General features: G+C 41.5%; 2 protein-coding genes and 2 pseudogenes across 2 annotated transcripts in view; all 4 read right to left on the reverse strand.

The window, feature by feature from the left end:
* Positions 1-16,147, reverse strand: part of LOC139447746 (uncharacterized) — a 166,463-nt gene that overhangs the window by 47,832 nt on the left and 102,484 nt on the right. The gene's annotated exons all lie outside the window — the stretch shown is intronic.
* Positions 573-3,792, reverse strand: LOC139447800 (uncharacterized; annotated as a pseudogene).
* Positions 4,324-7,551, reverse strand: LOC139447802 (uncharacterized). Its single transcript, XM_071229287.1, has 4 exons — positions 7,488-7,551; positions 5,921-6,325; positions 4,755-5,159; positions 4,324-4,529 (listed from the first exon to the last, which is right to left on the reverse strand). The coding sequence occupies exons 1-4, from the start codon at positions 7,549-7,551 to the stop codon at positions 4,324-4,326; spliced, it is 1,080 nt and encodes a 359-aa protein (XP_071085388.1).
* LOC139447803 (uncharacterized) lies at positions 8,079-11,305 on the reverse strand (annotated as a pseudogene).

The raw sequence follows: 16,147 nt of genomic DNA on the forward strand, positions 1-16,147 counted from the left end.
CTATGTATGCAGGAGATACAAACACAATGGTGACGGGAATAAACACTTTACCTGCCATCTATGTATGCAGGGGATACAAACACAATGGTGACGGGAATCACCTCTTAACCTGCTTTCTATGTATGCAGGAGATACAAACACAATGGTGACGAGAATCAACTCTAAACCTGCTGTCTACGTAAAAAGGAACAATGGTGACGAGAATCAACTCTAAGCCTGCTGTCTACGTAATAAGGAACAATGGTGACGAGAATCAACTCTAAACCTGCTGTCTACGTAAAAAGGAACAATGGTGACGAGAATCAACTCTAAACCTGCTGTCTACGTAATAAGGACCAATGGTGACGAGAATCAACTCTAAGGCTGCTGTCTACGTAATAAGGAACAATGGTGACGAGAATCAACTCTAAACCTGCTGTCTACGTTAAAAGGAACAATGGTGACAAGAATTAACTATAAACCTGCTATCTTCGTAAAAAGGAACAATTTTGACGGGAACCAACTCTGAAGCTGCTATCTACGTAAAAATGAACAATGTTGACGAGAATTTCTCCTTACACTGAGTTGCTGTACTATATATTGATTTTACCAGGATTTGTGGATTTCTGTTTTGTAGCAGTCGTTGTCGTGGTAGCAGGTGTTGTCGTAGGCGTGGTGGAAGTAGTTGGTTTAGTCGTTGTGGTTGGTGCAGCTGTGGTGGTAGTGGTGATGGGTGTAGTAAAAGTCGTCTCACCATTACAAGTTAAGGTCATATCGGAACCTGAAATATTTAAGCTCTCATCAACAGCACGTCACGAGAGGCGTGGTCAGTGTAACAAAAAAATTTGTAATGCTCTGAACTCTGACATATTTACCTATAACCTGACAACAGTGGTTTCAATAATGGTTCATTCAGGCCTCTCTCTCTCTCTCTCTCTCTCTCTCTCTCTCTCTCTCTCTCTCTCTCTCTCTCTCTCTCTCTCTCTCTCTCTCTCTCTCTCTCTCTCTCTCAATAATTACCTTCTGCATACAGATACAACCACAAATATAAATAATCTTTGGAATCCACATCTGTAAGTTTCATCGTCACGTGACCAGTTGCTGAAGCCCTGGAATAGATTTCCTTCAGTCCAACAATACCTCCCACGACTGAGTCAGATAAGGTAGGGTCCTCCTCCTTTGTGTTAGTGACACTAAAGACCCCTGTGTCATCTATGTTGAGAGAACGCCCACATCCACCACTGCCAGAACAAAGTCGTAGGTCAATCACTGCAACTTGCAGTACTTAATTGGCCGGAAACGTAAGCTTGCAGGAGCAGTTAAAGCCTGTAGATTCAGGATGGTAGTCTGGATAATGTTTTGATGCAAGAAACAGTCCTTTACCGTTTTTTGTCCCTTTCTCACACATTCTTTGAATTGAATGATCTGCATATAAGAAAAACATATGGTAAAACCTATGTCCTGAATAATTTTGGCTTTCCTTCCAACTTAAGTGAGTGAGTGAGTGACTATGGGTTTAAACCGCTTTTAGCAATATTCCAGCAATATCAAGGCGGGGAGACACCAGAAATGGGCTTCGCACATTGTACCCATGTCTGGAATCGAGCCCGGATGTTCGACGTGACGATCGAACGCTTTAACCACAAGGCTACCCGACTGGCCCTTTCAATTTAGGCTATTATGGTGTGATATTACTGTAATTTAACAAGAATTACAAAATGCAAAAACAAACAGCATCTGATTATACAACTCAGTGCCATACAATGTCTGATTCGTATTTCAACTTCCGGAATCTGACCATTGAAATCCTCGTTTCAAAAAGGGAAGGGAAACTCAGCCATTTCCTCGCTAATTGAAAATTGTTACTGTGCATCCTTATAAATAATTGTCAAAGTTCATTCTTAAGCAAAGAAATGGTGTTGTTATTTTATATATAGCACACTGTCATGAATACATACGAGATCAGTCGAAGTATCTTTGGAGCTCAAAAAGAGGTGACTCTCGAAAGTTGGTTGCTATGCAAGGCAGCGTGGTGTGGATGAACATTTATGTACATAACATTAAAGAATTTGAAATGAAGGTTACGGCCATAACAAAGTGTATGCATTTCCAAAATGGCATGTAGATGTATGCATATCAGTGGTCAGCGTTTAACTATTGATTATTTCTTATACAGACTTACATGGTACACACATGTACTCTGTCGTCACGTACTGTGTTGTCAGCACTGTTGTCAGTCCTTGTTGATATGGACAGTTCATATCGGGTTTATAGGCATACACAGGGTGCCACGGTGCTCTCTGACCCGTGCAATGGGTCTTCCCCGAACACACATCTCTTATCTTGTCAAAGTCCCTAATACTGGTAAAATTGCAGTCAGTGGGATTCACATCACAACAAACTTTGGGGTATGTAGTCTGGCCTGTGCAATTGTTAGCTGATGAAAACGCAGGGTTTTTAAGGGAAAATGTGTTTCTAATTGGTGCAAACCAATCCTCGCCGCACTGCACGTCATAGGTGTCTTGATAACACAGGGTTTTCTTGTAGACTTGGATAGCTGACCCATTCATGTGCACCAGCTTCAACACTGAAACAAATGTACATGTATGTTTAGGTAGCTTTGAAAATGGTGTGCATCTTTGAGGCAAATACCCAGCTATAACTTGATGGTTGATGAACCAGGTATCATACAAACATGCTGTTGACAACATGTGAACATTAATGACAAAAACATTCAAGATTGTCTTTGACAAACATTTTTGCTGTTTGTTTCATTTGTAACAGAAACATGGACAATCATATGTACACAGGAAAGGATCTGGGAGACATCAATACCCCTTTTTATTACGGTAGGGACATGAAGGTTCAGTTCAGTCTGACAGTTCAGATCACAGATCAGCTTGTTTTGCACACACACTCAATTACATAAATGTTTTAGGCACCATATCACAATGTGCGTGAGGATGTAGCGTCGGCAATCAGCGGTGTCAAGTGCTAGTCACTATCCCAAACCATTATTGACAAAACACGTCGTGGAGTATCAATAACGATATGGGGGCTGCATCACCTGGAACGGGTGTTGGCTCTTTGTGGCTGATCATGTTGGGAGGTAGCAATAATGGTAAAATATGATTTATCTGATAAACAATACCGCGTCCAAGATGATAACGCGTCTGTGCATCGAGACGAGGCGGAGACATTCAGATAAGGCCAGCTGAGCTACCCGTTTTGACTATTATTAATCATACGTGGGATAAACATTGAAAACATAAATTTCTGGAAACACATGCCAGGCCTCAACATGTACCCAAAATGAACTTTTTCAAGACGTTCACGATGTATAGACTGAATCTAGGGTAGAAGTTGTTACGTAAGAAGTCTCTTGTGATACATACACAACTGAGTACAGATGAATTCCTAGCAAGCGTCACCTGACAACATATTGAGGCAACATTTTGCGTTTCAATGTCTGAATGGGGAGTTTGAATATGTACACGCCCCTTGATCACCTCCGCCATTTTGAAAAATAACAAAATACTTAAATTACCAGGCTAGCATGTCGTGCTGTGGATTGATCGCCACAGACTAGAGGCGTTCAACAAGTTGGTAATCAGTGTGTTTCGTAATGAAGCCAGTATTAAAGGATGTTAGCATAAACTGACATGCTAAAACTTTAAATAAAGCTTGCCCAACTGTACCCACTGCGTACATGTACATAACATAAGTAACCCGAGAAAAATATGGCTTACCTGAAGATGCTGCTGTCACAACTGGGACCCAAATCAATGTGACAAGCAGTGAAACTATCCTCATCTTGATGTATCAAATACAGAAAAATGGTGTTGGCACAATACCACATATACCGTGAAGTCATACAGAAAATATTTAATTTCACCAGACAACCTTTGGAAGAATGTCTCGCTATCTGTTGTGTCATGATAGCATTATATATATCACACACAGTAATTTGTAATCTTGTGTCGCTTGATATGTTATCTAAGGGGTCAAATATTCACTCTAAACCTGCTATCTACGAAAAAGGAACGATGGTGACGAGAATCTGCTCTAAACCTGCTATCTACGAACAAGGTGAGTGAGTGAGTGAGTTTGGTTTCACGCCGCTTTTAGCAATATTCCAGCAATATCACGGCGGGGGACACCAGATATGGGCTTCACACATTGTACCCATGTCGGGAATCGAACCCGGGTCTTCGGCGTGACGAGTGAACGCTTTAACCACTAGGCTACCCTACCGCCCCTACAAAAAAGGAACAATGGTGACGAGAATTAACTCTGAACCTGCTATCTTCGTAAAAAAGGAACAATGGTGACGAGAATCTCTCCTTACACTGAGTTGCTGTAGTATATATTGATTTTACCAGGATTTGTGGATTGCTGTTTTGTAGCAGCCGTTGTCGTGGTAGCAGGTGTTGTCGTAGGCGTGGTGGAAGTAGTTGGTTTAGTCGGTGTGGTTGGTGCAGCTGTGGTGGAAGTGGTGGTGGGTGTAGTAAAAGTCGTCTCACCATTACAAGTTAAGGTCATATCGGAACCTGAAATATTTAATCTCTCATCAACAGCACGTCACGAGAGGCGTGGTCAGTGTAACAAAAAAATTTGTAATGCTTAGAACTCTGACATATTTACCTATAACCTGACAACAGTCGTTTCAATAATAGTTCATTCAGGCCTATATACATCTCTCTCTCTCTCTCTCTCTCTCTCTCTCTCTCTCTCTCTCTCTCTCTCTCTCTCTCTCTCTCTCTCTGAAAAATTACCTTCCGCATACAGATACAACCACAAATATAAAGCATCTTTGGAATCCACATCTGTAAGTTTCATCGTCACGTGACCAGTTGCTGAAGCGCCGGAATAAATTTCCTTTAGTCCAACAATACCTCCCACGACTGAGTCAGATAAGGTAGGGTCCTCCTCCTTTGTGTTAGTGACACTAATGACCTTGGTGTCACCTATGTTGAGAGAACGCCCACATCCACCACTGCCAGAACAAAGTCGTAGGTCAATCACTGCAACTTGCAGTACTTTATTGGCCGCAAACATAAGCTTGCAGGAGCAGTTAAAGCCTGTAGATTCAGGAAGGTAGTCTGGATAATGTTTTGATGCAAGAAACAGTCCTTTACCGTTTTTTGTCCCTTTCTCACACATTCTTTGAATTGAATGATCTGCATAGAAGAAAAACATATGGTAAAAACCTATGTCCTGAATAATTTTGGCTTTCCTTCCAACTTAAGTGAGTGAGTGAGTGACTACGGGTTTAAACCGCTTTTAGCAATATTCCAGCAATATCAAGGCGGGGAGACACCAGAAATGGGCTTCGCACATTGTACCCATGTCGGGAATCGAGCCCGGATGTTCGGCGTGACGATCGAACACTTTAACCACAAGGCTACCCGACTGGTCCTTTCAATTTAGGCTATCATGGTGTGATATTACTGTAATTTAACAAGAATTACAAAATGCAAAAACAAACAGCATCTGATTATACAACTCAGTGCCATACAATGTCTGATTCGTATTTCAACTTCCGGAATCCGACCATTGAAATCCTCGTTTGAAAAAAGGAAGGGAAACTCAGCCATTTCCTCGCTAATTGAAAATTGTTACTGTGCATCCTTATAAATAATTGTCAAAGTTCATTCTTAAGCAAAGAAATGGTGTTGTTATTTTATATATAGCACACTGTCATGAATACATACGAGATCAGTAGAAGTATCTTTGGAGCTCAAAAAGAAAGAAAGACTCTCGAAAGTAGGTTGCTATGCAAGGCAACGTGGTGTGTATGAACATTTATGTACATAACATTACAGAATTTGAAATAAAGGTTACGGCCATAACAAAGTGTATGCATTTCCAAAATGTCATGTAGATGTATGCATATCAGTGGTCAGCGTTTAACTATTGATTATTTCTTATACATACTTACATGGTACACACATGTACTCTGTCGTCACGTACTGTGTTGTCAGCACTGTTGTCAGTCCTTGTTGATATGGACAGTTCATATTGGGTTTATAGGCATACACAGGGTGCCACGGTGCTCTCTGACCCGTGCAATGGGTCTTCCCCGAACACACATCTCTTATCTTGTCAAAGTCCCTAATACTGGTAAAATTGCAGTCAGTGGGATTCACATCACAACAAACTTTGGGGTATGTATTCTGGCCTGTGCAATTGTTAGCTGATGAAAACGCAGGGTTTTTAAGGGAAAATGTGTTTCTAATTGGTGCAAACCAATCCTTGTCGCACTGCACGTCATAGGTATCTTGATAACACAGTGTTTTCTTGTAGACTTGGATAGCTGACCCATTCATGTGCACCAGCTTCAACTCTGAAACAAATGTACATGTATGTTTAGGTAGCTTTGAAAATGGTGTGCATCTTTGAGGCAAATACCAAGCTATAACTTGATGGTTGATGAACCAGGTACCATACAAACATGCTGTTGACAACATGTGAACATTAATGACAAAAACATTCAAGATTGTCTTTGACAAACATTTTTGCTGTTTGTTTCATTTGTAACAGAAACATGGACAATCATATGTACACAGGAAAGGATCTGGGAGACATCAATACCCCCTTTTATTACGGTAGGGACATGAAGGTTCAGTTCAGCCTGACAGTTCAGATCACAGATCAGCTTGTTTTGCACACACACTCAATTACATAAATGTTTTAGGCACCATATCACAATGTGCGTGAGGATGTAGCGACTGCAATCAGCGGTGTCAAGTGCTAGTCACTATCCCAAACCATTATTGACAAAACACGTCGTTGAGTATCAATAACGATATGGGGGCTGCATCACCTGGAACGGGTGTTGGCTCTTTGTGGCTGATCATGTTGGGAGGTAGCACTAATGGTAAAATATGATTTATCTGATAAACAATACCGCGTCCAAGATGACAACGCGTCTGTGCATCGAGACGAGGCGGAGACATTCAGATATGGCCAGCTGAGCTACCCGTTTTGACTTTTATTAAACATACGTGGGATAAACATTGAAAACCTAAGTTTCTGGAAACACATCCCAGGCCTCAACATGTACCCAAAATGAACTTTTTCAAGACGTTCACGATGTATAGACTGAATCTAGGGTAGAAGTTGTTACGTAAGAAGTCTCTTGTGATACATACACAACTGAGTACAGATGAATTCCTAGCAAGCGTCACCTGACAACATATTGAGGCAACATTTTGCGTTTCAATGCCTGAATGGGGAGTTTGAATATGTACACGCCCCTTGATCACCTCCGCCATTTTGAAAAATAACAAAATACTTAAATTACCAGGCTAGCATGTCGTGCTGTGGATTGATCGCCACAGACTAGAGGCGTTCAACAAGTTGGTAATCAGTGTGTTTCGTAATGAAGCCAGTATTAAAGGATGTTAGCATAAACTGACATGCTAAAACTTTAAATAAAGCTTGCCCAACTGTACCCACTGCGTACATGTACATAACATAAGTAACCCGAGAAAAATATGGCTTACCTGAAGATGCTGCTGTCACAACTGGGACCCAAATCAATGTGACAAGCAGTGAAACTATCCTCATCTTGATGTATCAAATACAGAAAAATGGTGTTGGCACAATACCACATATACCGTGAAGTCATACAGAAAATATTTAATTTCACCAGACAACCTTTGGAAGAATGTCTCGCTATCTGTTGTGTCATGATAGCATTATATATATCACACACAGTAATTTGTAATCTTGTGTCGCTTGATATGTTATCTAAGGGGTCAAATATTCACTCTAAACCTGCTATCTACGAAAAAGGAACGATGGTGACGAGAATCTGCTCTAAACCTGCTATCTACGAACAAGGTGAGTGAGTGAGTTTGGTTTCACGCCGCTTTTAGCAATATTCCAGCAATATCACGGCGGGGGACACCAGATATGGGCTTCACACATTGTACCCATGTCGGGAATCGAACCCGGGTCTTCGGCGTTACGAGTGAACGCTTTAACCACTAGGCTACCCTACCGCCCCTACAAAAAAGGAACAATGGTGACGAGAATTAACTCTGAACCTGCTATCTTCGTAAAAAAGGAACAATGGTGACGAGAATCTCTCCTTACACTGAGTTGCTGTAGTATATATTGATTTTACCAGGATTTGTGGATTGCTGTTTTGTAGCAGCCGTTGTCGTGGTAGCAGGTGTTGTCGTAGGCGTGGTGGAAGTAGTTGGTTTAGTCGGTGTGGTTGGTGCAGCTGTGGTGGAAGTGGTGGTGGGTGTAGTAAAAGTCGTCTCACCATTACAAGTTAAGGTCATATCGGAACCTGAAATATTTAATCTCTCATCAACAGCACGTCACGAGAGGCGTGGTCAGTGTAACAAAAAAATTTGTAATGCTTAGAACTCTGACATATTTACCTATAACCTGACAACAGTCGTTTCAATAATAGTTCATTCAGGCCTATATACATCTCTCTCTCTCTCTCTCTCTCTCTCTCTCTCTCTCTCTCTCTCTCTCTCTCTCTCTCTCTCTCTCTCTCTCTGAATAATTACCTTCCGCATACAGATACAACCACAAATATAAAGCATCTTTGGAATCCACATCTGTAAGTTTCATCGTCACGTGACCAGTTGCTGAAGCGCCGGAATAAATTTCCTTTAGTCCAACAATACCTCCCACGACTGAGTCAGATAAGGTAGGGTCCTCCTCCTTTGTGTTAGTGACACTAATGACCTTGGTGTCACCTATGTTGAGAGAACGCCCACATCCACCACTGCCAGAACAAAGTCGTAGATCAATCACTGCAACTTGCAGTACTTTATTGGCCGGAAACGTAAGCTTGCAGGAGCAGTTAAAGCCTGTAGATTCAGGAAGGTAGTCTGGATAATGTTTTGATGCAAGAAACAGTCCTTTACCGTTTTTTTTGTCCCTTTCTCACACATTCTTTGAATTGAAGGATCTGCATATAAGAAAAACATATGGTAAAAACCTATGTCCTGAATAATTTTGGCTTTCCTTCCAACTTAAGTGAGTGAGTGAGTGAGTGACTATGGGTTTAAACCGCTTTTAGCAATATTCCAGCAATATCAAGGCGGGGAGACACCAGAAATGGGCTTCGCACATTGTACCCATGTCGGGAATCGAGCCCGGATGTTCGGCGTGACGATCGAACACTTTAACCACAAGGCTACACGACTGGCCCTTTCAATTTAGGCTATCATGGTGTAATATTACTGTAATTTAACAAGAATTACAAAATGCAAAAACAAACAGCATTTGATTATACAACTCAGTGTCATACAATGTCTGATTCGTATTTCAACTTCCGGAATCCGACCATTGAAATCCTCGTTTGAAAAAAGGAAGGGAAACTCAGCCATTTCCTCGCTAATTGAAAATTGTTACTGTGCATCCTTATAAATAATTGTCAAAGTTCATTCTTAAGCAAAGAAATGGTGTTGTTATTTTATATATAGCACACTGTCATGAATACATACGAGATCAGTCGAAGTATCTTTGGAGCTCAAAAAGAAAGAAAGACTCTCGAAAGTAGGTTGCTATGCAAGGCAACGTGGTGTGTATGAACATTTATGTACATAACATTACAGAATTTTAAATAAAGGTTACGGCCATAACAAAGTGTATGCATTTCCAAAATGTCATGTAGATGTATGCATATCAGTGGTCAGCGTTTAACTATTGATTATTTCTTATACATACTTACATGGTACACACATGTACTCTGTCGTCACGTACTGTGTTGTCAGCACTGTTGTCAGTCCTTGTTGATATGGACAGTTCATATCGGGTTTATAGGCATACACGGGGTGCCACGGCGCTCTCTGACCCGTGCAATAGGTCTTCCCCGAACACACATCTCTTATCTTGTCAAAGTTCTTCATACTGGTAAAATTGCAGTCAGTGGGATTCACATCACAACAAACTTGGGGGTATGTATTCTGGCCTGTGCAATTGTTAGCTGATGAAAGCGCAGGGTTTTTAAGGGAAAATGTGTTTCTAATTGGTGCAAACCAATCCTCGCCGCACTGCACGTCATAGGTGTCTTGATAACACAGTGTTTTCTTGTAGACTTGGATAGCTGACCCATTCATGTGCACCAGCTTCAACTCTGAAACAAATGTACATGTATGTTTAGGTAGCTTTGAAAATGGTGTGCATCTTTGAGGCAAATACCCAGCTATAACTTGATGGTTGATGAACCAGGTACCATACAAACATGCTGTTGACAAGATGTGAACATTAATGACAAAAACATTCAAGATTGTCTTTGACAAACATTTTTGCTGTTTGTTTCATTTGTAACCGAAACATGGACAATCATATGTACACAGGAAAGGATCTGGGAGACATCAATACCCCCTTTTATTACGGTAGGGACATGAAGGTTCAGTTCAGCCTGACAGTTCAGATCACAGATCAGCTTGTTTTGCACACACATTCAATTACATAAATGTTTTAGGCACCATATCACAATGTGCGTGAGGGTGTAGCGTCGGCAATCAGCGGTGTCAAGTGCTAGTCACTATCCCAAACCATTATTGACGAACGTCGTTGAGTATCAATAACGATATGGGGGCTGCATCACCTGGAACGGGTGTTGGCTCTTTGTGGCTGATCATGTTGGGAGGTATCACTAATAGTAAAATATGATTTATCTGATAAACAATACCGCGTCCAAGATGACAACGCGTTTGTGCATCGAGACGAGGCAGAGACATTCAGATAAGGCCAGCTGAGCTACCCGTTTTGACTATTATTAAACATACGTGGGATAAACATTGAAAACATAAATTTCTGGAAACACATGCCAGGCCTCAACATGTACCCAAAATGAACTTTTTCAAGACGTTCACGATGTATAGACTGAATCTAGGGTAGAAGTTGTTACGTAAGAAGTCTCTTGTGATACATACACAACTGAGTACAGATGAATTCCTAGCAAGCGTCACCTGACAACATATTGAGGCAACATTTTGCGTTTCAATGCCTGAATGAGGAGTTTGAATATGTACACGCCCCTTGATCACCTCCGCCATTTTGAAAAATAACAAAATACTTAAATTACCAGGTCGTGCCGTGGATTGATCGCCACAGACAAGAGGCGTTCAACAAGTTGGTAATTAGTGTGTTTCGTAATGAAGCCAGTATTAAAGGATGTTAGCATAAACTGACATGCTAAAACTTTAAATAAAGCTTGCCCAACTGTACCCACTGCGTACATGTACATAACATAAGTAACCCGAGAAAGATATGGCTTTCCTGTAGTTGCTGCTGTCACAACTGGGACCCAAATCAATGTGACAAGCAGTGAAACTATCCTCATCTTGATGTATCAAATACAGAAAAATGGTGTTGGCACAATACCACATATACCGTGAAGTCAAACAGAAAATATTTAATTTCACCGGACAACCTTTGAAAGACTGTCTCGCTATCTGTTGTGTCATGATATTAATCACACACAGTAATTTGTAATCTTGTGCCGCTTGATATGTTATCTAAGGGGTCAAATATTCACCAAAGGATAAAGCATGAGCATTGCATTTCTAGGAAGTATAAACTATGATTATGATATCTCATCGTCATATATATGTAATGTTGTTATGTGCTAATTATTTATAGCTTCATTGGGTCATAATTTATACGTATATGTAGAATAAGTGGTTTACCAGGTGTTTGATGATACATTGTTACCAGTGATATTTATACCAAGCCTGTGATATCTGTTTAGAATGTTTCGATACACGCCGTGTAAGGCCTCGTTCTGCATTTGTTCTCGTACCACTTGCCGGCATGTTTTACGCTGAGGATTGTGCCACGTTTATTATCTCTCTGTTGAATTATAGAAACTGGGTTACATTCGGCAAGACACAGAATCAAGGGCATTTGATAAGTGAGTGAGTGAGTATGGTTTTACGCCGCTTTTAGCAATATTCGAGCAATATCACGGCGTGGGGCACCAGTAATGGGCCTCACACATTGTACCCATTTGGGGAATCGAGCCCGTGTCTTCGGCGTGACGAGCGAACGCTTTAACCACTAGGCTACCCGACCGCCCCCATTTGATAAGATTAGGCCACTTGCACATTAGCTCCAGGGTTAAGTTTGATTGTGTGAAAACAGCGAATTACTCCACGAATGGCATACAAATGCAGATAGTTTGTTGGAAAGTTAGGTATAATTCATTAATATAGAAAGCATCGATTAACATTACTTTCGTGAGTGAGTATTTTTTACGCCGCTTTAGCAATATTCCAGCAATATTACGGCGTGGGGCACCAGAAATGGGCTTCACACATTGTACCCATGTGGGGAATCGAACCCAGGTCTTCGACATGACGAGCGAACACTTTAACCACTAGGCTACCCCACAGCCCCTTTCCGACGTTCAGTTTGTAGCAAAGTATGCCACACCAACCTTTGCAGTTCACCACTGAGTAGTGAGTGAGTGAGTTTGGTTTTACGCCACTTTTAGAAATATTCCAGCAATATCACGGCGGGGGGACACCAGAAATGGGCTTCACACATTGTACCCATGTCGGGAATCGAACCCGGGTCTTCAGCGTGATGAGCGAACGCTTTAACCACTAGGCTACCCGACCGCCCCTCACCACTGAGTAAGACATTGAGTACAACAATGTGGGTCTTACACGCAGTTGGTGATTTCATATCACAGTGGTGTATGCATTTTCTCGGTATTTAGCTGAAGGGAGGCACTGATGAGCATATTCTCGTGTCATCGTATCCCTTTTGCATGGATCGTTGCTCATAATGTAAATCATCAGTTTTCATCAGACCGCCATCATATATCTGGAATGAGATATTGCTGAGTGCGGCGTCAAACAACAAATAAACTATTACAATGACATCATCTGTTATCTCTTCACTGACAACATAGTACATTTATTTATTTGTAATTATATTGTCATGTGTGAACGTCAGTGTCTAATAATTGTTAAAAAAACGTATATTTGTTTCATGTATACGTTTCTGTTTCGAATTAAAAGCCAGAAGTAATGCAGGTCGAAGACATATCACATTTGTAAAATCCCACAAGCATGAGTATGATACTGACCAATCAAGTATCAGTAACATGAACCAATTGTCAGCGAATCCTGACCCGAAGAGGGGGACGCAACGGTATTCTGTTTGTCAGTCAGTTATATTCAAGCTAAATAACGGCGGTCTGTAAACCACCAATGCCACCCTGTCTTGTAAGGGTTTTCCTTCCCCGGAATTAGCGCTTGGACATGTCCCGGCGCCCAGGGTATTCTTTTATTATGTATCTCTGCAGTTAGGGACAGTGTATAGAATGTCTAGAGCAGCCAGGCTACAGTTAAACATTTTTCACCACATTATTTTCTGAACTTTTGGTGAACTCAAAACCTTTCCAAACTTCCATTTTTGGAAGTGAGTGAGTGAGTGAGTGAGTATGGTTTTACGCCGCTTTTAGCAATATTCCAGCAATATCACGGCGGGGGACACCAATAATGGGCTTCACACATTGTACCCATGTCGGGAATCGAACCCGGGTCTTCGGCGTGACGAGCGAACGCTTTAACCACTAGGCTACCCGACCGCCCCTCATTTTTGGAAGTGATCGTGACATTGAAAAAAGCGTTTTGTGGCTTGAGTGTGTCTTCCTTGTCCTGTGACCTCGGTTCCCGTCTCCCCACATGCAGATGCCTGTACGTGAGACTTTCTGTAAGTCGGATATCGGCCTCTGGCTGTAAAACAATAGTCTACAAACTGATAGAGTTTCCCATTAATGTTACTGAGTGAGCAAAGAGCAACACCAGTCAATGTTCATGTTGGTTATCGGTTAATATCTCGGGTTGAAAGACGCATGGCATAATGAAACTCAGTACATGTCAACGTCAGTACTCCAACCAAAATGTGTTGTCAAATCTGTTTCACTTACATGTCATCTCACAGAAGACTAGACCCCGGCATTCTAGTGGCGGCGTGAGCTATTTGTTCGGCTTGGCTTCTGCAACCAGTCCAGAGAGTAGCCTTAAACGCCACTCTCTGCACAGGTGTTTGACTATGGTTTGAAGTTCCAGCCAACCGGTTTCTTCACGTACCCTTTCCCATCTTTGGCCTTGGCTCGCGGAGTTAGCCAATCTCGAGGTCTTAATGTTCACCAAATATCAGGAAGATCCTGAGGAATATTCAAGCTGTTATTAATGTCCCTCATCTTTTGTCATTTAATATTTGTTCTGTTGATCGTCCGTACCATTGTACGCATTTTCTTTCGGGTTATGTTCTCTCCAAACACAGTAGGGGATATTCGAAAATATGAAATGAATTACAAAGGAGTACAGAGGAGAGAGTGCGTGAGTATGGGTTTACGCCGCTTTTAGCAATATTCCAGCAATATCACGGCGGGGGACACCAGAATTGGGTTCACACATTGTATCCATGTCGGGAATCGAACACGGCTCTTGGGCGTGACGAGCAAACGCTTTAACCACCAAGCTACCCGACCGCCGCAAGAAAAAGGAAGGGCTATCAACAAAACATGTTGGCGGTGTTTCGTAAGGATACAAAGAACCAAGAAAGACGACAATGGTGTGTGGTCAAATGTAATCAATGATGAATCATGCTCTGACGATTTGTCAAACATTCGTATATGCGTGTGGCAGGGTCTGAATTAATCTCCAAATGACAATTTAAGGGAGTCTTTCCTATATCTACAGTTAATCTGTCATGGCATGAAATAAGGGAGGGGGTCCTTAACATTGTGGAGTCGTATATAAATTGTTGACATGAGAAATCTATTTCTTTACTGAACCCTTTTTAATGAAAATCCATCTGAAAACAGAATACACTTTACAGAAAATGTTGTGTTATCCCAGTTGAGTGTGATGAGCATTATACACTGGACATGTCCTCTTGTGTGTGCACAGCCCCGAGGGGTAGGTGTAAACCTTTCCACAAACACACGCATATCCCTTCCTGTCATGCACCGCAGTCTTGTGGCAGCTCAGCGTCTTGGCACTGGCAAACATCTTCCCGCACTGACGGCACTCCACTGCTCTCATTGGACGATCAGCTCCAAATATACCAGGGATAAGGTCATACGTCAGGTCAAGAGTTCCGGCAATATCTCTTCTGTCATGAACTTGACCTAAACGAAAGAGAACAAAGAAACCATTAATAAAGAAACGAGTTAGATGCAATGTTAGATGCAATGTTAGATGCAATGCATATTACTTGACGGATGAAACTAAAGATTCACAACGTAAACTGGACAAACACATGGAAAATGGGAATAAGAGCGTGTATATACACAGTATAATTCACAAAATAAATTCAGACATTGAAACTAGGTTCGATCTTAAAGAAAAGGAAGGAGGCAAACCTTCTAAATTTCAACTGCTTATTTTCTACCTCAGTGTGTCCCCGTGAAGATTCCGAGGTAGAAGAGGTCTTCAGCAACCCATGCTTGCCGTAAAAGGCGACTTTGCTTGTCGTAAGAGGCGACTAACGGGATCGGGTGGTCAGGCTCGCTGACTTGGTTGATGCATGTCATAGCATCGCAATTGCGTTGATCGATGCTCATGACGACATCAATCACTGGATTGTCTGGTCCAGACTCGACTATTTACAATCACTAATTTCATAATGGTCATCCCAGGGAAACCTAAAACTGATTCACTTGTAGTTTCATCTTTACAAGTTTGACCATTGAGTGACATTGAGAAAATTGATTTGATGAATACTTGACAAACATTTTTTAATGATCAAAAGTATTTTTATCTTGGTACAATTAAATTCCAAGGGGCACACATACACATGTCTCTGTATGGGTGACCCGAGGCACATATGATTTGTTTTTGTTGTTGCCACATTCAGCAATATGTCTGGTCTATGACGGAGGGTTATACTCAAACGAGTCTGGACCTAACAAACCAGTGATGGATATAATGAGCACTGTCCCACACCAATGGGGGTTGATGATATGCAAATACACGGAAACACATTTCTATTATGTAGATAGTCTTCAGAAGTCTGCTGAGTAAATAACACTACAGTCAACTATTTGTAGCATGCATTTTGGTCGGGCTAAAGTACTGATAAGGCATGTTGTTTGTTTGTTTGTTGTTTAACGCCACACTCGAATAAATAATCGAGTTTGGACCAGACAATCCATTGATTGACA

This window comes from Haliotis cracherodii, unplaced genomic scaffold, assembly GCF_022045235.1.
Source record: "Haliotis cracherodii isolate W230 unplaced genomic scaffold, xgHalCrac1.p SCAF_7, whole genome shotgun sequence".
NCBI classification, from domain to species: Eukaryota; Metazoa; Mollusca; class Gastropoda; order Lepetellida; family Haliotidae; genus Haliotis; species Haliotis cracherodii.

Bases quoted from the DNA above. Each gene is read 5' to 3' on its own strand.
- LOC139447802 (XM_071229287.1), bottom strand. From the start codon at position 7,551: ATGAGGATAGTTTCACTGCTTGTCACATTGATTTGGGTCCCAGTTGTG. The intron at 6,326-7,487 runs GTAAGCCATATT...CATTTGTTTCAG, and splicing joins TGTGACAGCAGCATCTTCAG to AGTTGAAGCTGGTGCACATG. The intron at 5,160-5,920 runs GTAAGTATGTAT...TCTTCTATGCAG, and splicing joins AGAGTACATGTGTGTACCAT to ATCATTCAATTCAAAGAATG.